This window comes from Dermochelys coriacea, chromosome 3, assembly GCF_009764565.3.
Source record: "Dermochelys coriacea isolate rDerCor1 chromosome 3, rDerCor1.pri.v4, whole genome shotgun sequence".
NCBI lineage: Eukaryota > Metazoa > Chordata > Testudines > Dermochelyidae > Dermochelys > Dermochelys coriacea.
Window position 1 is genome coordinate 128,626,031 of NC_050070.1, and position 25,093 is coordinate 128,651,123.

General features: G+C 40.8%; 1 protein-coding gene and 1 long non-coding RNA gene across 29 annotated transcripts in view; both read left to right on the top strand.

Moving 5' to 3' along the window:
- Window positions 1–25,093, top strand: part of AFDN (afadin, adherens junction formation factor) — a 213,111-nt gene that overhangs the window by 42,312 nt on the left and 145,706 nt on the right. For all 28 annotated transcript variants that reach the window (XM_038394708.2, XM_043511318.1, XM_043511306.1 and 25 more), the window contains exon 2: window positions 22,883–23,078. In XM_038394708.2, coding sequence (XP_038250636.1) covers window positions 22,883–23,078 — 196 coding nt within the window. The remainder of the gene's footprint in view (window positions 1–22,882; window positions 23,079–25,093) is intronic.
- Window positions 4,782–11,988, top strand: LOC122459403. Its single transcript, XR_006280064.1, has 3 exons — window positions 4,782–5,852; window positions 6,459–6,460; window positions 11,873–11,988. It is a non-coding gene; the product is annotated as an uncharacterized LOC122459403 (long non-coding RNA).

Consider the following 25,093-nt stretch of genomic DNA (forward strand, 5'->3'; position numbering starts at 1 on the left):
GCAGTGTGAAGTATTGTACATAAATGCCTCTTCAGATAGTTAAATCAGTAAATAATAAGACTGAATGAAACTGGCTGCTAATCTATCAAAGAGCCATATTAGTTTTTGGCAAGATCTTGACTGTCCGCACTAAATTGTGAAAGCTTATGTTACACTTCAACAGTGTGAACAGAGCAGTGGCAACATGTTCTCAAAAGAACCTACACACTTTAGAATCCTGGGGAATCCTGGTCCATCTTACAGCTAGTCATCAGGTAGAAAGAGGTAATCTGTGACTCAGGTCTCAAACAGAAGAGGCTAGGACTGCTTAGAGCTAAAGCCACAAAAGAAAAAAGGATAAGACCTAGTTTACACTTCATTTCAGGAACAAATGTATTTACTTAAAATACACTTTGGTATGCAACAGTATGGAATTTGTGATAAAGTATAATGAAGGGATTAATCTTTCTTAGAGGTCCACACTCTAAAGGAGTGAGTGAGTCAGTAAATCTGGTGTTTTCAAGCCTTCAGACCTTTTTGAGCTCTCTCCCTGCTGCTGTTTGTTCTGTCTACTCCAGGAAAGTCAGGTGCTGGTTTCTTATTAGGCTTGTCAGCATTCCTCTGTGGAACTCCTGACTAATTAGTCTGGCTGACAGATAGCTTACAGCCAAATGTCAGGTATGAGCTTCCTTGCAGGTTATTAATGCTTGCAGAATGTCTTGCTGTAAATTTTAATGCATTGTAATGAAGAGTCCAACCTGTCACAAATAGATGTTTGTAATTCACAATAAAATTAATATACTACTGTAAACTTAAAGCTCTGGTCAATCACTCTTTTTCCTGAGTGTCTCAGTGGAAAAGAATAAGTGTGATTGTAACCAGAGGTCCTCATGAATAAGTGGCATGGTTTTCATTTGACATCACATCTGTGCTTTCTTCTTACAGTACTGTTGCATGTAACCTAATAGTCCTGAAGCTAATACTGTAAAAATATGTAGTGCTGATTAGAAAGAAACTAAACTACCGTATATACTCGTTCATTAGCCGAATGTTTTTAATAAAAAAAAATTAAAAAAAATTTTTTTTAATAAAAAAGGGAAGCACCAGAGAAGGGGGTCGGCTTCTGAACGGGTATAGAGGGGGAGAGGTGGGACACAGCGGGAGCAAGGAGAGACAGCACAGCCAGCAGAGCCAAAAGGGAAGAGGCGGGGCCAGAGTCTCTCTGCTTCTGGCCATGCTGCTCTCCCCCCAGCCTCAGAAGCAGCTGCAGCTGTGCTGCTTAGCCCTGCCCCCCAGGCAGGCTGTGACTGTGCTGCCCAGCCCACTGGAACATGCTGTGGCCGCACCGCCTGGTCTGGCCTGCTGGAGCAGCCCCTGGGCTAGGGGTTAGGTCATGTGGGGGGTGATCACAGGGGTTACTCCCTGACCCCCAGCTTCTCCTGCCCCCCCCCCCCCAAATTTCCCCACCAGTTGCTGTCCTGGCCTGTCAGGGTAAGCAGCTGGCACGCTGGGACACTTTGTTTACTTAAGTTTACCTCTGTGCCTGCGGATGCTCGAGGTAAACAAACCATCTCGGCCCGCCAGCAGCTTATCCTGATGGCCTGGGAGCCAAAGTTTGCTGACCCCGAATTATAGGGTCAGCTTATGAATGGGTCATAAATATCTTCCATTTTTGCTTATACATTTTTGGAGGGTCAGCTTATAAACAAACTGGCTTATGGCAGAGTATATATGGTATATGGTGCAGAATTAAAGTATTACTGTTTTCTGAATGGTTTCAGAGTAGCAGCCGTGTTAGTCTGTATCCGCAAAAAGAACAGGAGTACTAGTGGCACCTTAGAGACTATTAGAGCATAGAGTTTATTAGAGCATAAGTTTTCGTGAGCTACAGCTCACTTAATTGGATGCATAGAATGGAACATATAGTAATACACACACAAAAGTTGGAAGTTGCCATACAAACTGAGAGGCTAATTAGTTAAGATGAGCTATTATCAGCTGGAGAAAAACTTTTGTAGTGATGATCAAGATGGCCCATTTAGACAGTTGACAAGGTGTGAGGATACTTAACTTTGGGAAATAGATTCAATATGTGTAATGACAGGTTTCAGAGTAGCAGGTGTGTTAGTCTGTATTCGCAAAAAGAAAAGGAGTACTTTTGGCACCTTAGACACTAACAAATTTATTTGAGCATAAGCTTTTGTGAGCTACAGCTCGCTTCATCGGATGCATTCACTTATGACCATTGCTTATTAGCACAGTAGTGTCCAGGAAATGGACCGCTTGTGTGGATTGGTTTAGGCTGAGGTTGATGGTGGGATGGAAATCGTTGAAATCCTGGTGGAATTCCTCAAGGGCTTCTTTTCCATGGATCCAGATGATGATGATATCATCAGTGTAGCGCAAGTAGAGTAGGGGTGTTAGGGGACGAGAGCTCAGGAAGCGTTGTTATAAGTCAGCCATCAAAATGTTAGCATACTGTGGGGCCATGCGGGTACCCATAGCACTGCTGCTGACTTGAAGGTATAGATTGTCCCCAAATGTGCAATAATTGTGGGTGAGGACAAAGTCAGAAAGGTCAGCCACCAGATTTGCCGTGACATTATCGGGGATACTGTTCCTGACGGCTTGTAGTCCATCTTTGTGTGGAATGTTGGTGTAGAGGGCTTCTACCTCCATAGTGGCCAGGAGGGTATTTTCTGGAAGATCACCGATGGATTGTAGTTTCCTCAGGAAGTCAATGGTGTCTCGAAGATAGCTGGGAGTGCTGATAGCGTAGGGCCTAAGGAGAGAGTCCACATAGCCAGACAATCCTGCTGTCAGGGTGCCAATGCCTTAGATGATGGGGCGTCCAGGATTCCCAGGTTTATGGCTCTTGGGAAGCAAAACATCCCTGGTCGGGGTTCTAGGCATGTGTCTGCACAGATCTGTTCCTGTGCTTTTTCAGGGAACTCCTTGAGCAGATGGTGTAGTTTCTTTTGGTAATTCTCAGTGGGATCAGAGGATAATGGCCTGTATAGTGTGGAGTTAGAGAGCTGCCTAGCAGCCTCTTGTTCATATTCCAATTTATTCATGATGATGACAGCACCTCCTATGTCAGCCTTTTTGATTATGATATCAGAGTTGTTCCTGAGGATGTTGATGGCATTGTGTTCAACACTGCTGAGGTTATGGGGCAAGTGATGCTGCTTTTCCACAATTTCAGCCCATGCATGTCGACGGAAGCAATCTATATAGAAGTCCAGTCTGTTGTTTCGACCTTCAGGAGGAGTCCATGCAGAATCCGTCTTTCTGAATGTTTGTCAAACCTGTGACATTCAACTTATTTCATATATTAAAATGTAATTGAAATATTGAGGAATGAAGTATTGATCACTTGTAAGTGTGTTGGTGGAAAATTAAGTTAATTTGACTTATTTTAAAAATTAGTTGTAAAGCACAACTAGTTACACTGGTAATAGCAGCTGCTGTATGATGAATGAAGCTGTAGTATTGCTGCATGCTGTAATTCATATGTGAACAGTGCCTGAAATCTGATTGTAGTGTGAGATGTTCTCTTAATGCTATTAATTCCCCCCCATGTTGTTGTTTTAATTAGTTAGTTATGCCCTCCCCCCAATCTACTATGTTTGAACCATGTTAAGATTGTTTTTAAAAAGGTAGCAAAGGTTTGAGGGCCCATAATGTCCATCAAGTACTAAGATATTCTTTAAAACTCAGATTAAAAAAAAAGGAAAGATCAAAGGAAATTCTTAGACTGAAAACTAAGTGACACAGTATGCGTATTGATAACTTTTAATATACAATAGTTTTAAAAAGTCTGAAAGTGAGGAAATTCAAAATTAGTTAAGCTTAAAAACAGAACAATTTCTGGAAAGTATGGAAATGTGGATTTAAGGTACCCTGAATAACCTTAATTCTGTTCTTGTATCTCTGCTTATCCTCCACCAGTATGCCTGTGCACTATATATTTTTGGCATTCATAAGAAGAGCCATGTAGTCCTAATACAGTGAAATAACCACTCTCTTGTTTTTGGGTGGCTGAAAAATGGTTAAGGGATGGATTTTTGTTTTCCCCAGGATATCTTGGTTCTGTTCCTAACTCTGACTGTGTGACCTTGGCCAAGTCATGTAACATCTTATAACTCTATTTTCTCATCTGAAAAAATGAGGTAGTGAATTGCAGGGGACATCTTTACTGCATTAATAGTTGCAAACTGTGTTGAGATCATTGGATGGAATTAACTGTATAAGCACAAAGTAGTATTGTGCTTCTGATATACCAGAGACCCAGTAACCATCCTCATATGTTCCCCTCATATCAAGGGTTGGAAGTTTTACAACCATTTTAACCCTTTACTATCAATAGAGTTACTTGTAGTTGCAGACATCTAAAAGTCTCCATGCTTTTATAGTTTGGTTACCTGTATAATGCATGGTAAACCTCACTGAATGTGGTTTGATAACTGCAGCTGCAGGCAAAACACTGACGCCAGGTTTACACTACAGACCTGTATAGGTATAACTACATTTGCTCAGGGGTGAGAAAAATCCACACCCTTGCATTACATAGTTGAAACCAACCTAACCCCCCATGTAGACAGCGCTGTGTTGACAGGAGAACTTCTTTTGTCGGTGTAGCTACAATCTCTTGGAGGGAGATGGTTTATCTATGCTGACTGAAGAACTTCTCCTGTCGTTGTAGGAGTTTCTTCACTAAAGTGCTATAGTGGCATAGATGCACTGTATGTGATGACAAGCCCTGAGATATAAAAGGTTTAAAATATTTTGCAGTTTTATTGGAAACCTTGGGGGGGAGGGTGTGTGTGTGTGTAAGGCAGTGGTCCCCAAACTTTTCCTCTATGGAATAGAATGTATCCGTGTCCCCCCTGGGCTGGGAGCAGAGTTGCAGTTGTGGCCAGGGGCTGGCAACTGGGGCTGCAGCTGCAGCTGGGGGTGGAACTGGAGCAGAGCCGGGGACAGAGCAGGATTGAGTGGTGCTCCCTCCCCGCCCTCTTGTGGGGACTGGCCTGTGCCCCCCAGATATTCCTCCATGCCCCCTACGGGGGTGTGCCCCACAGTTTGGGGACCACTGGCCTAGGTAGTATCTTCAGAGCTTATGGTGGCATAAGCCCAAATGATGATAGCTGTGCCAACAGAAGCACTGAGTCTACACTGGGATTTTTGTAAGCATAGCTATGTCACTGGGGGGTAGTTTTTCACACCCCTCACATAGCTATGCTGATACAGGTTTTAAGTGTAGACTTGGCTTAAGTATTTAACAGGTTATACTTGTCATAGACCTGTTGTGCTCCCCTTCCCTCCCTCCCACAAAGAACACCCAGGGTGGTGCATATCTGGTGGCAAAGTTAAGATACTCTAGTTTTGTATTTCCATACTTTTCAGTGTGTTTTTGCAAGTGTAAACCTAATTTTCTGAATTTCCTTGCTTTTGAGTTACTGTATCTGCTTTAAAGTAGCCTGCTTTTTTTCTACCTTAAGTTAGGCTTTGTCTACGCTAGCACTTTTCTGGGAAAACTTGTCGACCTAATTATGTCAGTGTCTACACTACAGCCTTGTCCTGCTGATGTAAGTGCACTACAACACTGGCGTAATAACTCCATCTACATGAGAGGCGCAGGGCGTATGTCTGTAGTTAGGGTGCTGTAGTGTCTGTGTAGATACTGTTACTTACCTCTGTTAGCTCTCTTGTCAATTTCACTGGAGCTGTGTAATTGTCGACAAAGCCTGGCAGCTAGAGCCCAGCTGCTCCCTTGGAGAGCAGGGCAGCTGGATCCTGCTCTCCCCTATCCCCCGCTCCCAGCAGGGAACGGGGATGCAAGGGCAGGGAAAGCCCGCCAGGAGCCTATGGGAGTAGGCTCTTCGCTCCCCACACTGCCCCTCTTAGTTCGGTGGAAGTGCTACTGATGAGGAGGCACACCACGAACCGAAGTAGGGTAGCGTGGACATGCACTACTGTAGTAATTACTGCGGTGGCTGTAAGATGACCCTCATGTAGGTTGACTTAAGTTTTTAGTGTAGACATACCTTTCCTTCAGCTATTGAATGGTTAAGATATTTACAGTATTGTGCAATTCCATGAGGGAACCAGGCAGCCTTTGCTGATGGGTGCAACATTCAAATATGTGGCCTACATCTTCTAACTGTCCGCAGTGGCAAAGAAGGAAAGTCATGAAGGCTCCACTTAGTCACCAGCAGCAGTGCTGCTGCAATACATGTGATCTCTCCACACCTGAAATAATTGAGCTTGATCCAAAGATGGCATGAAATGTCAATACCAGGTGGCTGGACTATTGGATCTGTCATGAGATTAGCAATGGCTGTGTTTGAAGCTTATTCTTGCCACCTAGTACACCACCTGGAGTGGATACGGAGCTTCCTTAAGGAAAGTGTCCAAATGAAGAGCCTTGAGTTGGGATGCTGGGTTGATGAATTTAAAACCTCTTTAAACAGAGGTAGATGTGGTATGTCTTGCACCTTAAGGAGCAAAATTTTGCAAGGTGACATGTTGCCCGTGTCAGAAGGGGCAGTGGTAAACGGGACCAGCAGTGAGGTGAAGGTTGGTCAGTCTTATCATAGTTGTTAAATGCATGGTTTCATTTAGCTAAGCATCTACTTTCCTGTGTGAAGAGCTGAACCACACCATGGGGCAATACTCTGCTACAGAATAGCACAAGGCAAGCTCAGTTTCTCAATACATGCTTGTTGGCTCCATTACATAGAACTAGCTAATTTGCTGATCAGGTTGTTTCTTGTCTTTATTTTCTCTGAGCTCTCTGAGATATCCTTGAAAGTCAAGGTATGGTCCATTGTAACACCTCAATACTTAGGCTTTCGGATGTGGTGCAGACTGTCCATTCAAGCAGATGTTGAGCTGTTCGTTGGCCTTTGTGTGATATAGATGGAAACAGCTGGAAACTATATTTTTGGTACTAGGTTTGTCTCCATTTTTTACAGTAGTGTGCCATCTATTTCTTGTCAGCTTTCAGGAATTCCTCCAGGTGGCTGAAATCCTGGTCTTGTATTGCCACAGAGATGTTCTCTGTGTAGGTAAAATGCCTAGCAGGGGGTTGGGAAGATTGTTTGTGAAGAGACTGGAAAGTGTTGTTAGAATTGAGCACTGAGGTAGACCATTGTTTTGGGACCTCTTTGGAGCCTTTTTTTTTTTTTTTTTTGTACAAAGTGAAACTTGGAATAGGCAGCCTCTCGCAACAGTTCCACAGTCAGGATGATCAACTTTAAAAGAACCAATAACAGTTTTTAAGTAGGCCTGTATGCCAGATCATGTCATATGCAGAAGTAAGTTCTAGAAATATTGTGCCTGTCTCCTTCTTATCTGGAATCCATTCTCTATGTCGCACATGGTCTCAGCACCATTCAGGTTTAGCACATCCACCATTCTGTGGATGGAGATGGGCGGAGGGCCAAACCTGAGTATCATTTTGACCCCATATAGTAGGTAGCAACATGACTCTGGTTTGGCCCTCTGCCCATGTCTCTGTCTATAGAGGGGGGATCTGCCAAACTTAAGAGGTGCTATAATCATGAGGGTCAGTTTGCAGTGCCAATCAAATGTGGCCCTCTACCTCTCTTTCCATCTACAGAGAGGCTTGTCACAGTTCAGGGCAATTCTACCTCTATTCCTTTCTGTGGTCCAGCAAGGGCACCCTCTCTAAGCTTCCAGCTCCTTAGCTGTTGCATCGTCTGACCAGGGTATTTCCATGCTGAAGTTATCTGACTATATTGTGACCTTTGCAGTGAAAGACACTCCCCCCTAAGCAGGACTTTTTTGCTTCTCTCCTCAGTGATGGTAAACAATATAACTGCTAAAGTAAAGTTATCACACAGCCATTTATAAGCAAACACATTTATTCTTAAGGTGAAAGCTTTACGGAGAAAATATATTAAAAACAATAAAACAACTTGCATGCGTGCTAATTTAGCTTACCAAAGTTCAACCCTTCACTCCAACAAGGGTTCTGGTTGGTGATTAGTTCTTCAAACCCCACTCGGGTTTTTACTTTGGCCAATAATTCATAAAAGCTTTCATAACAGCTTTTGCTCACAACTGGTCCCCAAGTTTTATGGGGCCTCAGTGAGTAAAAGACCTTGCTACTCTTCCCAGGAAGAATTGGGGACTCCCTTGGGCCAAAAGTCCTGTCTATTTGTTGGGTCAGAAGGAAGGCCCTGAGCCTGTTTTAAGACAGGCTGTTTAATCAAAAATCCTTTCTTTTGTCTGTCCCTGGAGAATCCAATTTGAAACCGTATATGTGAGCCTCTCTCCAAGTGGTGGTAACTCTCTGGAGATGTTACTTTGAGTCAATCTGTCTTACCACCCCCTGCTGTTCTTAGTTCCTGGAGGGCTGTGGTCTGCCTCCCCCATGGAAATATATACAGTCCCTCAATAGTACATAAACATTTGCATTTTTCATACCCTGATCTCCTAAAATATTTAAACTTAATTCAGGAAAGTTTAACTTAATTCAGTCATAGGTTTCAGAGTAGCAGCCGTGTTAGTCTGTATTCGCAAAAAGAAAAGGAGTACTTGTGGCACCTTAGAGACTAACAAATTTATTAGAGCATAAGCTTTCGTGAGCTACAGCTCACTTCATCGGATGCATTTGGTGGAAAAAACAGAGGAGAGATTTATATACACACACACAGAGAACATGAAACAATGGGTTTATCATACACACTGTAAGGAGAGTGATCACTTAAGATAAGCCATCACCAACAGCAGGGGGGGGAAAGGAGGAAAACCTTTCATGGTGACAAGCAGGTAGGCTAATTCCAGCAGTTAACAAGAATATCAGAGGAACAGTGGGGGGTGGGGTGGGAGGGAGAAATACCATGGGGAAATAGTTTTACTTTGTGTAATGACTCATCCATTCCCAGTCTCTATTCAAGCCTAAGTTAATTGTATCCAGTTTGCAAATTAATTCCAATTCAGCAGTCTCTCGTTGGAGTCTGTTTTTGAAGCTTTTTTGTTGAAGTATAGCCACTCTTAGGTCTGTGATTGAGTGACCAGAGAGATTGAAGTGTTCTCCAACTGGTTTTTGAATGTTATAATTCTTGACGTCTGATTTGTGTCCATTCATTCTTTTACGTAGAGACTGTCCAGTTTGGCCAATGTACATGGCAGAGGGGCATTGCTGGCACATGATGGCATATATCACATTGGTAGATGCGCAGGTGAACGAGCCTCTGATAGTGTGGCTGATGTGATTAGGCCCTATGATGGTATCCCCTGAATAGATATGTGGACAGAGTTGGCAACGGGCTTTGTTGCAAGGATAGGTTCCTGGGTTAGTGGTTCTGTTGTGTGGTGTGTGGTTGCTGGTGAGTATTTGCTTCAGATTGGGGGGCTGTCTGTAAGCAAGGACTGGTCTGTCTCCCAAGATCTGAGAGAGCGATGGCTCATCCTTCAGGATAGGTTGTAGATCCTTGATGATGCGTTGGAGGGGTTTTAGTTGGGGGCTGAAGGTGATGGCTAGTGGCGTTCTGTTGTTTTCTTTGTTGGGCCTGTCCTGTAGTAGGTGACTTCTGGGTACTCTTCTGGCTCTGTCAATCTGTTTCTTCACTTCAGCAGGTGGGTACTGTAGTTGTAGGAATGCATGATAGAGATCTTGTAGGTGTTTGTCTCTGTCTGAGGGGTTGGAGCAAATACGGTTATATCGTAGCGCTTGGCTGTAGACAATGGATCGAGTGGTATGATCTGGATGAAAGCTAGAGGCATGTAGGTAGGAATAGCGGTCAGTAGGTTTCCGATATAGGGTGGTGTTTATGTGACCATCGCTTATTAGCACCGTAGTGTCCAGGAAGTGGATCTCTTGTGTGGACTGGTCCAGGCTGAGGTTGATGGTGGGATGGAAATTGTTGAAATCATGGTGGAATTCCTCAAGAGCTTCTTTTCCATGGGTCCAGATGATGAAGATGTCATCAATGTAGCGCAAGTAGAGTAGGGGCATTAGGGAACGAGAGCTGAGGAAGCGTTGTTCTAAGTCAGCCATAAAAATGTTGGCATACTGTGGGGCCATGCGGGTACCCATCGCAGTGCCGCTGATTTGAAGGTATACATTGTCACCAAATGTGAAATAGTTATGGGTCAGGACAAAGTCACAAAGTTCTGCCACCAGGTTAGCCGTGACAGTATCGGGGATACTGTTCCTGACGGCTTGTAGTCCATCTTTGTGTGGAATGTTGGTGTAAAGGGCTTCTACATCCATAGTGGCTAGGATGGTGTTTTTAGGAAGATCACCAATGGACTGTAGTTTCCTCAGGAAATCGGTGGTGTCTCGAAGATAGCTGGGAGTGCTGGTAACGAAGGGCCTGAGGAGGGAGTCTACATAGCCAGACAATCCTGCTGTCAGGGTGCCAATGCCTGAGATGATGGGGCGTCCAGGATTTCCAGGTTTATGGATCTTGGGTAGCAGATAGAATACCCCAGGTCCTGGCTCCAGGGGTGTGTCTGTGCGGATTTGTTCTTGTGCTTTTTCAGGGAGTTTCTTGAGCAAATGCTGTAGTTTCTTTTGGTAACTCTCAGTGGGATCAGAGGGTAATGGCTTGTAGAAAGTGGTGTTGGAGAGCTGCCTAGTAGCCTCTTGTTCATACTCCGACCTATTCATGATGACGACAGCACCTCCTTTGTCAGCCTTTTTGATTATGATGTCAGAGTTGTTTCTGAGGCTGTGGATGGCACTGTGTTCTGCATGGCTGAGGTTATGGGGTAAGCGATGCTGCTTTTCCACAATTTCAGCTCGTGCACGTCGGCGGAAGCAGTCTATGTAGAAATCCAGGCTGCTGTTTCGACCTTCAGGAGGAGTCCACCTAGAATCCTTCTTTTTGTAGTGTTGGCAGGAAGGTCTCTGTGGGTTAATATGTTGGTCAGAGGTGTGTTGGAAATATTCCTTGAGTCTGAGACGTCGAAAATAGGATTCTAGGTCAGCACAGAACTGTATCATGTTCGTGGGGGTGGAGGGGCAAAAGGAGAGGCCCCGAGATAGGACAGATTCTTCTGCTGGGCTAAGAGTATAGTTGGATAGATTAACAATATTGCTGGGTGGGTTACGGGAACCATTGTTGTGGCCCCTTGTGGCATATAGTAGTTTAGATAGCTTAGTGTCCTTTTTCTTTTGTAGAGAAGCAAAGTGTGTTTTGTAAATGGCTTGTCTAGTTTTTGTAAAGTCCAGCCACGAGGAAGTTTGTGTGGAAGGTTGGTTCTTTATGAGAGTATCCAGTTTTGAGAGCTCATTCTTAATCTTTCCCTGTTTGCTGTAGAGGATGTTGATCAGGTGGTTCCGCAGTTTCCTTGAGAGAGTGTGGCACAAGCTGTCAGCATAGTCTGTGTGGTATGTAGATTGTAATGGATTTTTTACCTTCAGTCCTTTCGGTATGATGTAAAACTATTTCCCCATGGTATTTCTCCCTCCCACCCCACCGCCCACTGTTCCTCTGATATTCTTGTTAACTGCTGGAATTAGCCTACCTGCTTGTCACCATGAAAGGTTTTCCTCCTTTCCCCCCCCTGCTGTTGGTGATGGCTTATCTTAAGTGATCACTCTCCTTACAGTGTGTATGATAAACCCATTGTTTCATGTTCTCTGTGTGTGTGTATATAAATCTCTCCTCTGTTTTTTCCACCAAATGCATCCGATGAAGTGAGCTGTAGCTCACGAAAGCTTATGCTCTAATAAATTTGTTAGTCTCTAAGGTGCCACAAGTACTCCTTTTCTTAATTCAGTCATGTTTGTTGAAGATATTGCAGGACATTGTCCTATCTAACACAGGGCACATGCACCAAACCTGGGCGGTGCTATGACCACATGGGGCACGTTGAAAGGCGCAGTATGGGGAGCTTGGCCCAGGCCCCGCAGGACAGGAGCCAGCACTGTGGGGTGGGCTTGCTTTCCAACCCCCCACTTCCCCACACACTGGGACTCCACTCTCCAGCCCTCTTTTCATGGCTTAATCTTTTTCCCATACCTCTGCCTTGAAATTTATTTAAAAATTCTGTGACAAAATCGTAGTTCTAGTGATAAACTTTATCAAGAGCTGAATGAGAAAAAGGTGATGAATGTAACTGTTTGCAGGAAACATCAAGCACATAGACCAGAAATGTAAAAAAAGCTTTTGGATGGAATTAAGGGAAGAAGAGTTGAGGTTCTAGATAGGAAAAAGTAACAAGTTGAGGATAATGAGAAATTGGCTACTTCTAGTGAAGATGAATACTTTGCTTATGTTTGTCTACTTTCCTCCCAAATACATTTGGGAATTGGCTTAGGACATAATTTCAGGTAATTGAGGTTAAAAATGGTTTAAGTAAAATCTTGCTCCTAGGCCAGTATACAAACAAAATAAGAAGTACCAGCATTGATTGTGATTGATTTGATTTCTGCCATAAAGTTGAAGTAAAGTATCTTGTCCAAACCTGGCACACACTGTTTTAAATATGGTTCCCAAAATAGGAAATGTTTGTCAAAACCATCAGATATGTAGTAGTGGTGGGGGAAGGAAATGCAGATGGCATATAGGATGGACCTCTTGTTCTGTTCACTTTAAGTGTTCTCTCTCCAGTGCCGCCTCCTACACCAGTTCCTGCTGTTCTCATCAGGTGGTGTTTGGCAGGTTTAACAGTTAGGGATCCAATCTGTGATGTAAACCATTGAAATCAGTGACGAATGACTAAATGGTGCGACATGTATGCTTTGCTGTGTGTTGCTGCATAATTAACAAGAACAATGTGTAAGTACTGTATATAAACAGCTTCCAGGGGTCATTGCCCAGGTAGAGAAGGGGTACTTGGGGCGGGGTGAGGAATTCTCCATTTAAGCTATACAGCGGTGGGAGGATTTGGGGAAGAAATAATTTTCCAGATTGCAGGAGGTCTCTCTCTGAGCTGCTTGAGGAGGTAAGATTTGATGGGGCTGGGGGATGTGTATCTTGTACATAGTGGAGCTGTGCAGCTTGAAGTCAGCTTGTAGATGCTCCCCTCCCCTAGGTATCTTGCATACACAGGGCCATAATTCTTCCCCCTTGAGACTTTTATCTTTCTAACTTCTCTCTTTATGGTTTTGGGCTGGAATCCTAGAGAAGAGGTAAGTGAGGGGAAGAGAGAGCTGATCCAACTTTTAATCAGCTTTTCTGCTGCACAGTCTTTGACTCAGAGCAGCTAAACAGATGATGATGAGAAAAGGGACCCAAAATGTGGAGTGTACCATGCAATATGGAGCACTAGAGAGACTTGGCTTGAAAGCTCCAGGCTGGCTGGCTGAGAGTCTGTATGAGAAAATGTGGTATTTCATTATGTAACTATTTCATATTTAAAAATTGAATTATATTTAGATTTCTAAATAATATTTTGCACCTTTTGTCTGCTGTAATCAGTTTCCTTTGCTATGTACTCTGAGATTTAATCACGATGCAGTTGGCTATAGTAGGCTGCTTTTCCTGTTACAAGTATAATGTTGAAGCTGTATTATTTTTTGAGTGGCTGCTATTGAGAGTACTGTAGTTTACAGTTGAAACTGAAGTTTAACAAGAACAACCCCTAGATGGCAGTCAGTCTTTATATGTTTAGTACTCCTTTATTGATGCGTCCTTGTGTGTTAAATAAACCTTCTTTGATAAAAACAGGCTTACCTCAACTAACTTAAGATACAGTGCCTTGGATGTTCAAACTTTATCAGATATTGTTTTGTAATATAATCCCTTCCTTCAAGGATGTTAAGTCAGACAGTTGTGGACTGATTTCTAAATGGGCTACATCACCAAAAAATGCAAAGTGAAAACTGACCACATGCCATAGTGCCCCTAAATTTGACTAAAGGATTTTGTCTGTAATTCTCTTGAATACATTTTTTTTTTAAAAAAAGGTTAAATGCTTTATGAAATCTTAAGGAAGAATTTTAATCGGAAAAATAATTTTATAAAGTGGATTTTAAAGAAAGTGAAATAGAAAATACTCTTCTTTATGAAGATTGTCAAGAAAAGATGAAGTGAGCTGTAGCTCATGAAAGCTTATGCTCTAATAAATTTGTTAGTCTCTAAGGTGCCACGAGTACTCCTTTTCTTTTTGCGAATACAGACTAACACGGCTGCTACTCTGAAACCTAAGAAAAGATGTGTAATGCTGTGAGAATAATGAGAGAGCCCATATAGTACTCCTCTACCTTTAGTAGGCATTGTATCTTGTATTCTGGATTTGCTTCTGGGGTGGTCAAATTTTCTGTTTGAAGATGTCTATGGTCAGCTGTAGCTTATATAACACTTAAAGTTTTTGGTTGAAGTTCTTTTTGAAAATGATTTTTATAACTATAGGGTTAGTTACTTAGTACAATGATGATTGTTGTCTTTTGCATATAGATATTTCTGCCAAACTATTACCATGAAATAAATTCTTAATATAATGGGAGGTACATGGAAAACTGCCCAACGTTGCTGCTGATTGCGAAGCTGAATGGTGTTAGCAATCGTATGGAATCTTTGCCGAATTTACCTAGTTTAGGCAGTTCTATTATGAACCTGGAATTAAGAACTTTGATAAAATAAATAAATAGCTTTATTCTTTGATACTGTTTTTAAACCAAGATGAAATTGAATGTTTAACTTCACTGTTAATGGCTTGACAGAGTAGTCCTTATGTTTGTTTAATTACAATAACTTACATTCTATTGTGCTAAATGTTGCAAGCTTTCCTATAGAGCAACTAATCAGTACTCCGGAGGGAGAAGGAAGACAAACAAGGTGTACCTTTAAGATGACATTTGTTTTTAATCCATTGTAAATATTAACACATGAAAAGGCATAAACAGCTGGAAGATTTCATGTATGTAATTCACAGCAACATTGTATGTAACTTCTGTTAGTAACAACACCAATGCAACTGCATGAATAAAAAGCTGCTTTTAATGTTTTATGCGTTAATGGGGAAATCAAATCAGTTTTTAGTATAGCTGTTCTTTTCCTTTTTCACTTAAATAAACCCAACAAATAAAAAACTCCGCTATCCAGGGCTGATGCCAAAAGTGTGTTCCCTCAGGGGCGTCCCAGCAGGATTGTGGTGGCAGTGTCCCAAAGGGAAACCCATACATATATGCTGTGCTTTAAAGGAATAAAATTTTGTCCAAAGTTTGACCTTGTATGTATTATCTAGTTTAGATATCATTTAATGATACCGTTATTGTTTTGTAATTAAGAAGTGTGAAAAAATATTTTAAAATAGGCCTATTCATTCTCCATTATTTCTGTTGGCTCCTGGAATTGTGTGCTCCAGTCTCCTTTATTCGCTATCGTGTTCTTGCTGGAATGGAGTGCTCTGCTCTCTCATACATGAGCATCCAGAGATAGAGACGTGCACTGCTGAGTATAATCAGTCTGACTGCTGAAGCCTTTTTATTCCACTTTTTGGGAAGTCCAGGTTCCCTCCACTGCTCAGACCACTGTATCACATTTAGACTCCTTTCACCACCTACCTCAGAATGCGGAAGTTTATTGGCACCAGTCGCTCCTGGAATCTCTTTTCTTCTGGTTATTTGCCTATATTTTCCTGCTCCAAAGGAGCAAAGGGAATTGGAAGACCATCAAGGACCTTTTTCCCAAGATGGCTTTTCAAGCAGGGAAATATATTGAACATACACAAATTCAGTTAGCTATGAAATATCTCAAAATCATCCCTTGGCTTAATAGTTTATTTACACTGCATATTTAACAAACCTTTATTCCTAGATTTCATACTTGACCTATATTCTCTTGCAGTTTTTTGGGGTAGCATCTCTTTTAATGACTGATATCTACGTTGCCATTAGCTGCCCCCAAGAGCACAGCTCACCTTTCTGCTGAAAGTAAGGACTTGGGTACACTGCCACTTTACAGCGGTGCAACTTTCTCACTCGGGGTGGGAAACCCTCCCCGATGCTGCAAGTTTCAGCGCTGTAGACGGTCCACAAGCACTGGGAGCTACTCCCCTTGTGGGAGGTGGGGTTCTTTGTTTTTTTTTTTTACACTGGCTGCCTTAGAGCATGGCTCTCATCCGAGATGGAAGTGCTGCTAATGTAAACACTCTCTGATGCCTGAGGAATTAAGTGAGTACACAAACCAGCACTTTCACCGGTTCCCTATCACCGGTGAAATTTACGGTGCAAGAACTCTGCAAGTGTAGACATAGCCTAAAGCACAAAGACGAGATGCTGTTTTCATGCAAATACCCATAGTAACACAATGAGACATCCAGAATTGTTTCTAAACGGAATATTTTTAAAGCCTTTCATGAAGCTTCATTGTCTTTTGAAATCTTTTCTGTTGTAGCATAGCTAGCTTGTGCGTGACCTTTTTATTGACACCTGTACATACTTTTGTCTATATAAAGATGCTGATATTTTAAAAATTATTCTCTCCTGTGGCACATAGTATTTACTACTGTTTTATTTTGCAGTAAATGAGTCATAACTGAAACTATGAAATATATTGTTTTGGATGTGAGGGGCAGATCTGACTGGCTGTGGCAATATTAATCAGTCAGTCACTTTATTATACAGGAAACAGGAAGAAACTTGTCAGATAAATATTAGCTACAATTTTCTGTGCTCATCGTAAAGGACATGGGGTATATTTTTATTTTTACTTGAAGCAGCAAAATCCCAACATTTATGTTCACATTATCCATGTCTCTGTTTTGCTAATATTCTGGTGTGAATTTTGAACCTTTTTTGGAAGAGATTAGTAAAACATTTTGTGCAAATTGCTATTTTTTTCTGCTTAAAGGAAGGTTATTAGTACTTAATATATATCCTACTTAAAATTTTGATTTTGGCTTTATTGGGAAAGCATAACTCTTTTATCCATTGTGTGGGTGTGGGTGGTTTAAAGCAAGCCAATTTAAACTCTTTAGATGGTACAAATAGATTCAGTAAAGTTAATCACAAAGTGAAATTTTTGTGAAAATCGGTTGAGTTTTTGTTGAAGGCATAACTCAGTATCCAAGAGTATCTGTGGAAGAGGCCATAGATTATTTAGTTATACACTTGAAAAAAAATTTTTGCCAATGGACAAAGTAATCTCATATACATACCTGGTACACACTTTTGATACACCATTTCTATTAATTTCTCCATCTAAAGCATTGCTACCGGAGAAATTTAACTAACCTTGTTGATGGTATACAATACATCAATACAATACAATAAATGAATGAATGGCTCCAGATAGAGAAACTTTTTCTAAACCTTTTGGAAGAAAAGTTGTAAACTAATGTTATACATGCATACTATGTCACTGGAAAAAATTTGTAAAGCATTTTGAATTTATTAAAAGTAAATGTGTTATATATTAAAATGAAATGCTCAGTTTCTTCCATAAAAGTAGTATTTTTAAAGGTTTGAATAGTGCAATGCATGAGCATTCAGGGGATTACTAATAGTATATGGAGATTTAGCATTATTTGGGAGTGTTTCAGAGTTTTTACCATCTTTGCTTATTGACCTATGTAAGATTAATTGATTTTTCTGCTTCCAATAAATGCGACGAGGAGTCGGATGGCATCTTAAAGACTAACAGATTTATCTGAGCATAAGCTTTCGTGGGTAAAAAACCCACTTCTTCAGATGCATGGAGCGAATATTACAGAAACAGGCATTAAATGAATAAATGAAAATAAATAAATAGGCACATGAAGAGAAGGGAGTTACCTTACAAGTGGAGAACCAATGTTGAAGGCCAATTTAGTCAGGGTGGATGTAGTCCACTCCTAATAATTGATGAGGTCTCAATACCAAGAGAGGAAAAATTGCTTTTGTAGTGAACCAGCCACTCCCAGTCCCTATTCAAGCCCAAATTGATGGTGTTAAGTTTTTGCAAGTGAATTGTAGCTCTGCAGTGTCTCTTTTGAAGTATGGTTTTTGAAGTTTTTTTTGTTGAAGGATGGCTACTTTAAAAAATCTGTTGTTGAATGTCCAGGGAGATTGAAGTGTTCTCCTACTGGCTTTTGTATGTTACTATTCCTGATGTCTGGCAGAAGAGTCTGTCCTATTTCTGGGACTCTTTCTGCCCCACCATCCCCATGCACATGATACAGTTCTGTAGTTTTGCAGTGATCTAGAAGCTTACTTTCGCCATCTCCAACTCAAGACACCCCCCGAGCGCAGCAAGTTTCAGCGCTATAAAGCGCTACTGTAGATAGTGCACCCATGCCAGTGTAGATTAGCCAGTAGACGCTTACAGAGTTAACTCTGTTGTGTAGACCAGAGCCAGTTTTTTGTTTAGTTGTGTCTTGGTTACAGGATCCAAGTGTGAAGTCTGACTCATTCTTTCTCTACCCCGTGATCATTTATCCATTATTTGGGTAGTTTTTAGATCCAGTCAGTCTTAATGGCTTGTAATCACTAGTCTTGTGACTGTATTTACCTATGGGAGAGGTGCTTGAAACTGTTCTCCTCTGGAAGGCTTTTGTCCTTGTTTTAAAAAGGTGTCTTTTTTACAGTGAGATAACAGTAGTTCACTAGGCTTTTATAGTGAGATAAGACAACTTACCACAACCTAGCCAGGCAAGTTTAACGCTGTATCCCCTTCCCCTGCTAATGGTTGACCTCACCTAGTTTATCTTACAATAAAACTACATTTTCTCACCTCCACTAGGATTTTACAGCAAAAAAGCTAATTTGTGTTAGGGCTAGTCTAGCTAGGGCTTTAACGTGCCTTGTGCAGTCGCAGCAGAGCACTGGAAGAGAGTGCTACTAGTGCTCTTAAAAAACCCACCTCCACGAGGGGCATAGCTCCCAGTGCTGGGAGTGCGTCTTCCAGCACTGGTGCACTGTCTGCTACGCTGTCGCTTTACAGCGTTGAAACTTGCTGCACTGAGGGGAGTGTTTTTTCATACCCCTGAGTAAGAAAGTTGCAGTGCGGTAAAGTGCCAGTGTAGACGAGCCCTTAGTTATCGTATGGTAAAAACACACCTTTTTCAGTTAAGACAAAGCCATATAGTCTTAAGGCCCAGATTTTTAAAGGTATTTAGGTTGTAAGTTCCTAAATCCCTTTTTGAAAATACAGATTTAGGCTTCTAAATCAGTTAGGCATTATGACACTGAGCACACCAATGTCTAAATATCTCTAAGAATCTGGGCCTAGCAATCCAGAAAGTCAATACAAAAATCATGTCTTGGAATACAGGTCAGTAGTCCTTACCAAGCACCCTTACATTTATCACAAATATTTGTTCAACTACAGAGAGAACTTCCATTCTGTTATACAAGTGGCAAAAGGCATATGATTGACTGACTGAATTCTTCATTAGTAGAAACAGATTAGAAAAGATAGTGTCTGAACCAGATTAATTTTTAAAATCAAAGAATATTAAGTAATGCCTTGAATATTTTCCCCACCATTGTGAAACAAGTATAAGCAGTTAAAGATTGGTTTCAGAATTTGCTGTGGGGAAAGACAGGACATTTAGAGAGGAGTTTTCATTCTATTTTATTTTTGTTAACTTCTGGCAACTTTAGTGCCTTGTAACTTCCTAAAGATCTGTTAGGTTTTGTTTAAAGTGTGACTTTCTGCTCAAGTGTATTTAATTGTTTCTTTACAAATGAAATAAACACCATTTTTAAAAAATTCCCAGAAGCTTTAAAAAAGGCCGATTTGTATCCCCACAAATCTGTGCAGCTGCTAGATGCAACCAAGAATTAAATGGCAAAAATCATGAATATCCAAAACTGTTCTGGAAAGAGATGCTACTACATATGAATACCCTCATTCCTGAATGCTGCACTTGTTGAGGTGGTGGCAGCTGGAGCTCTGAAGACTACTGCTTTTTGCCTTTTATGCAGGTGGCAGGGCTTTCCTGATGCTTCCAGTTTAGCCTCATTTGAAATACCTGAGAGAGAGAGCGGAGCTGGAATGGCTTGGTTTATCTGCAGTGGGGTGGAATGAGAGAGCAGGCTTGGGAGGCTGGTTTCACGGTTTCTGTTTGCTCATGCTCCCCCACTCCCTCCATCCTAATATTGGTGACTGTATCATTGAGTGATGGACTAGAACTTAATAGCCCCACGAGGCAGATCTTTCTTGTATCATTGGGATGGTTGCTCCCTCCATCCCTGTGGAGTATAAAGGTACAGAATCATTGGTATCTGTTCTTTCTTCACATCTTTTCTAATGTGCTTCAGTTAATGAAGAATTCAGCCAAAGGCATGCACTTTGCCACTTGTGTAACAGAATAGAAATTCGCAAAAAGAAAAGGAGTACTTGTGGCACCTTAGAGACTAACAAATTTATTAGAGCATAAGCTTTCGTGAGCTACAGCTCACTTCATCCGATGTCTACCCCTACTGCTACAATGAAAGAATCTTGGGTTCTCCTTAGATGCTTTAGTAGTAGAAGATGGCTTTAAGCTTCCATGGCACTTCATCCATTCCCGCATCTTTCACACACTCCTCCCCCAAATAAAATCCATATTAGACAGTTACTAATTCAGGTCTCAATTTGTAATCCATATAATTTTTTAAAGAGTAATGGATGGGGAAAATTGAATGTAATGACCCATATACTGCTAAGCATGAACTATTTAACTTTTGTGTCCCCTTTGCTATCTATTGCATTTAGTGATTTAATACTGTCTTCTATAGTATCCAAAACTACAAAATAAATTTCCAGCTAAATGTCACTGTACATTCAGATTCTTGCTGATGCATGTCTTTATCTGTCTCTTGGAAACAGGATCTATGTATTGATGTCAAGAGTGCTTTTCTGAATGTTAATTTGGGATCAGTGAATTTAAGCCCCAAATTATATTCTGTTTCAGTTGTCCCCATTTCCTACTAAAGAATGGTGCATTTATATTTAGAAATGCAGCATAATAGTCAATGTCAACTTGATTAAAAGAATAATGCCCACATTTATAGAATTCTCAAATAAAGCAACAAATAATAGCCAAGTGAAATCTGTCTGGGAAATGTGGCATACTACTCCCCTCCCTTTACCAAAAAAAAAAAAAGGGAAAATAAAAAGAAATGTTTGTAGTTTGCACCTACATCCACATACTGGTCATTTTTCTGGAGAACTGTAATTGGTCTGAGTGCTTTGCAATTTTTTCACATGAAATTGACTGTCACTTTTACACGGCAGTGCAAAATCTAAAATTTAGTACATTAATTTGAATAGAAGGAAATAGAAACATAATGCAAGTTTAAAACTCATATTAGACATCTGTGCATGTCTATTCATTTTTATTTGACAAATTCTGAAAATGAAAAGTTCCCTATGCTTTTATATTGCATAGAAGATTGAAGTTGCTAGAATGTAGGAGAAGAGATTAAATTTGAACAGGAATGATAAATCTGAATAGGAGAGGACCCCTTAGTGCACAGACTGAAAGGCTGTGCAGCAGTTAACACCATGGGAGTCTGTGCTTTTCTCAGGTAAATGGATATGAAAACATTCCTGATTTTAAAAACAAAACAATCTTTTGTGGCAACTATATTCACTTAGTTACCTTTTCCTCTTCCCTTATTCCAGACCAAAAGTATGTTTCAAGAGGGAATTTATCAAACCAGTGTATTCACATGGACAGGCTGATGGTGGCCCTTAAGTTTTCATCTGCCTCCCTCCTTTATTATGGGCTGCCATTTTCCTCCTTTTAAAACTGCCTTTTTATGCTATAATTAATATGGTGCTTTAAAAGCTTCAAAAAAACCTTTCAATTTTTGCATTCAATAACATTACCATAATATTCTGTTTACTTATATAGAATACCTAACCCAGGGTGCATTGCAAAACCTTTATGTATAAGGCAATTGTAATGTTTTTGACATTAACCCCTATACCTCTGTTGCATCCGATGAAATGAGCTGTAGCTCATGAAGCTTAGGCTCAAATAAATTTGTTAGTCTCTAAGGTGCCACAAGTACTCCTTTCTTTATACCTCTGTAGTGCATTAGGTATGCATGGTTCTTTACAGATAGATAAAGGCATGTCCCTACTCGAAGAAGCTTGCTCTTCTCCCTCCCCCACTTTAACAGATTAAGTGGAAGTGTGCTATAGGAAGAACAGTGGTCACAGTAAAATGGGCATTCTCTGGTCACATATATATCTTGTTTTGTCTTTTACAGGCCTAGAGCATAACACATTCTCTGCCACTAACCTCTTAGAATAAAAATATAATTTTCATGAGTATTTCAGTCATCTGTGATTCAGAGAAAATATCACAAAGATTATGAATGTTCTATTTCTGCCATGGTGTCAGTGGAGGCTCCTATCAGTTCATTACACAGGTTTAATGCTCCATTTAGGTTTGTCTTGGTGATTACCTACTGTTAAGTCTCTGGGAGCTAAAGGTGCAGTCAATAGTTATATTAAATTAATATTCAGGGTATAAATTGGCTCTTGGCTCAAAACTTTAGACAACAGCCTCCCAGAATTTTTTTGCCAAGGACACCTGGGAACAAACTCTGTTATAAAAATCATTTGGATTTTAATGTCCATGCAAAACAGACAGGATTTTGGTGTTTGTCTCATTTTAAAAGAGCACACGTTTGAGTAAACTGTCTATTTTACTTAGCCTACTCTGGAAGGATGAAGGGCTGAGTTCTTTCTTCTGCAGCGAAAACTGATGATTGTTGGGTGTCTATGTATTTAATATCGAAGGCGTAGCTCATAAAACCATCCCTTTCAGTATGGAATATTTAAAAAATAAACACCTGCATTTCTGGAATATCCCAGGCTTTTCCAACTTTCCTTTCCTCTACTTATTGAAATGAGTGTGTTTAGAATACTTCAGGAAAATTTATTAAATTATACAGACATAAATCAAAGGTGTATGGTTGGAATAATTTCCTCCATTCCCAAGGGGAAAAGAAAAAGCATTTCAATCAGAATTACATTCACTTCTTATTTCATTACAGGATTTGGAGTTTCATGGAGTCATGAGATTTTATTTTCAAGACAAAGCAGCTGGAAACTTTGCAACAAAATGTATTCGTGTTTCTAGCACTGCCACAACGCAAGATGTAATAGAAACCCTTGCAGAGAAATTCCGACCAGATATGCGAATGTTGTCATCTCCTAAATATTCACTTTATGAAGTGCATGTCAGTGGAGGTTAGTATATGCTATCTGAGTCTTGTCCCTGTATTTTTTCTTAAAAGGATACAGAAAGATGATAAATGTTTCCTATTACTTAATATAACAAATGTACTTCGGTTTCTTTGACACTTAAATATATAACTGCAAAGGATTCTCAACTGGTGGGGGTAGTATTTCAAAATATAATGGGGTGTAACGTAGACACAATTTGTATAAATTGTGATGATGTGACTTTTTTTGAAACTATTATACTTGTTATCCTTTAAATGGGTGATGACAGTGGTGTGGGAATACTCATTTCTAACTAAAAGGCCTTCATTCAGAAACGACCAAGTTAATGTAGGTGGAATGCACAGCACAGCTATAGTTAAAGGAACATAATGTAGTAAAAGGACACTGTCATGTTAAATACATTTCTCTCAGAATGGGTTGTTTTTACCTGCTTTTACAAGTAGCATCAAAGTTTACAGTAACTGAAAGACATTAGAGGGGAAAATGTTAGTTGGTGCATTTGATAGCATTTGGTGTATCGTCAGTTTTCCTCTTCAGGTTGTACACTGAGAGTCTCCTGTTTCTTTCAATAGAGAAATAGCAATAGAAGAAAGAAAAGGTTTTTAAATAGGAAAGGTTTCTTGTAAAACTAGATGGATTGATTTAAATCAAGGCAATTTAAATAAAGTGGAAAGCCTCTTTTTAAATCAATTTTGATCAGCTGTTCCATTTGTACTTTATTTTCTAAAGAAAGGTGCATGCTCATTGGTTGATATAAACATTAAAATATCTTGATTTAAAACTAAATAGGGCCTTTACATTAGATTTGGCACACCTTTTTGCCACCAAGGAGGGAACATTATAGTTGTATACATTATTTAAGTAGTTACGTAGCTTAATACTTTCAGATTCATATTAACTGTACATTTTAGTATGTTAGAAAATGGTGAATGATATTGTTACAAGTTAGACCCCCACCCCCTTCTGGGATGCCACCTGATCATAGAATCATAGAATATCAGGGTTGGAAGGGACCCCAGAAGGTCATCTAGTCCAACCCCCCTGCTCAAAGCAGGACCAAGTCCCAGTTAAATCATCCTAGCCAGGGCTTTGTCAAGCCTGACCTTAAAACCTCTAAGGAAGGAGATTCTACCACCTCCCTAGGTAACGCATTCCAGTGTTTCACCACCCTCTTAGTGAAAAAGTTTTTCCTAATATCCAATCTAAACCTCCCCCATTGCAACTTGAGACCATTACTCCTCGTTCTGTCATCTGCTATCATTGAGAACAGTCTAGAGCCATCCTCTTTGAAACCCCCTTTCAGGTAGTTGAAAGCAGCTATCAAATCCCCCCTCATTCTTCTCTTCTGCAGACTAAACAATCCCAGCTCCCTCAGCCTCTCCTCATAAGTCATGTGCTCTAGACCCCTAATCATTTTTGTTGCCCTTCGCTGTACTCTTTCCAATTTATCCACATCCTTCTTGTAGTGTGGGGTCCAAAACTGGACACAGTACTCCAGATGAGGCCTCACCAGTGTCGAATAGAGGGGAACGATCACGTCCCTCGATCTGCTTGCTATGCCCCTACTTATACATCCCAAAATGCCATTGGCCTTCTTGGCAACAAGGGCACACTGCTGACTCATATCCAGCTTCTCGTCCACTGTCACCCCTAGGTCCTTTTCCGCAGAACTGCTGCCGAGCCATTCGGTCCCTAGTCTGTAGCGGTGCATTGGATTCTTCCATCCTAAGTGCAGGACCCTGCACTTATCCTTATTGAACCTCATTAGATTTCTTTTGGCCCAATCTTCCAATTTGTCTAGGTCCTTCTGTATCCTATCCCTCCCCTCCAGCGTATCTACCACTCCTCCCAGTTTAGTATCATCCGCAAATTTGCTGAGAGTGCAATCCACACCATCCTCCAGATCATTTATGAAGATATTGAACAAAACGGGCCCCAGGACCGACCCCTGGGGCACTCCACTTGACACCGGCTGCCAACTAGACATGGAGCCATTGATCACTACCCGTTGAGCCCGA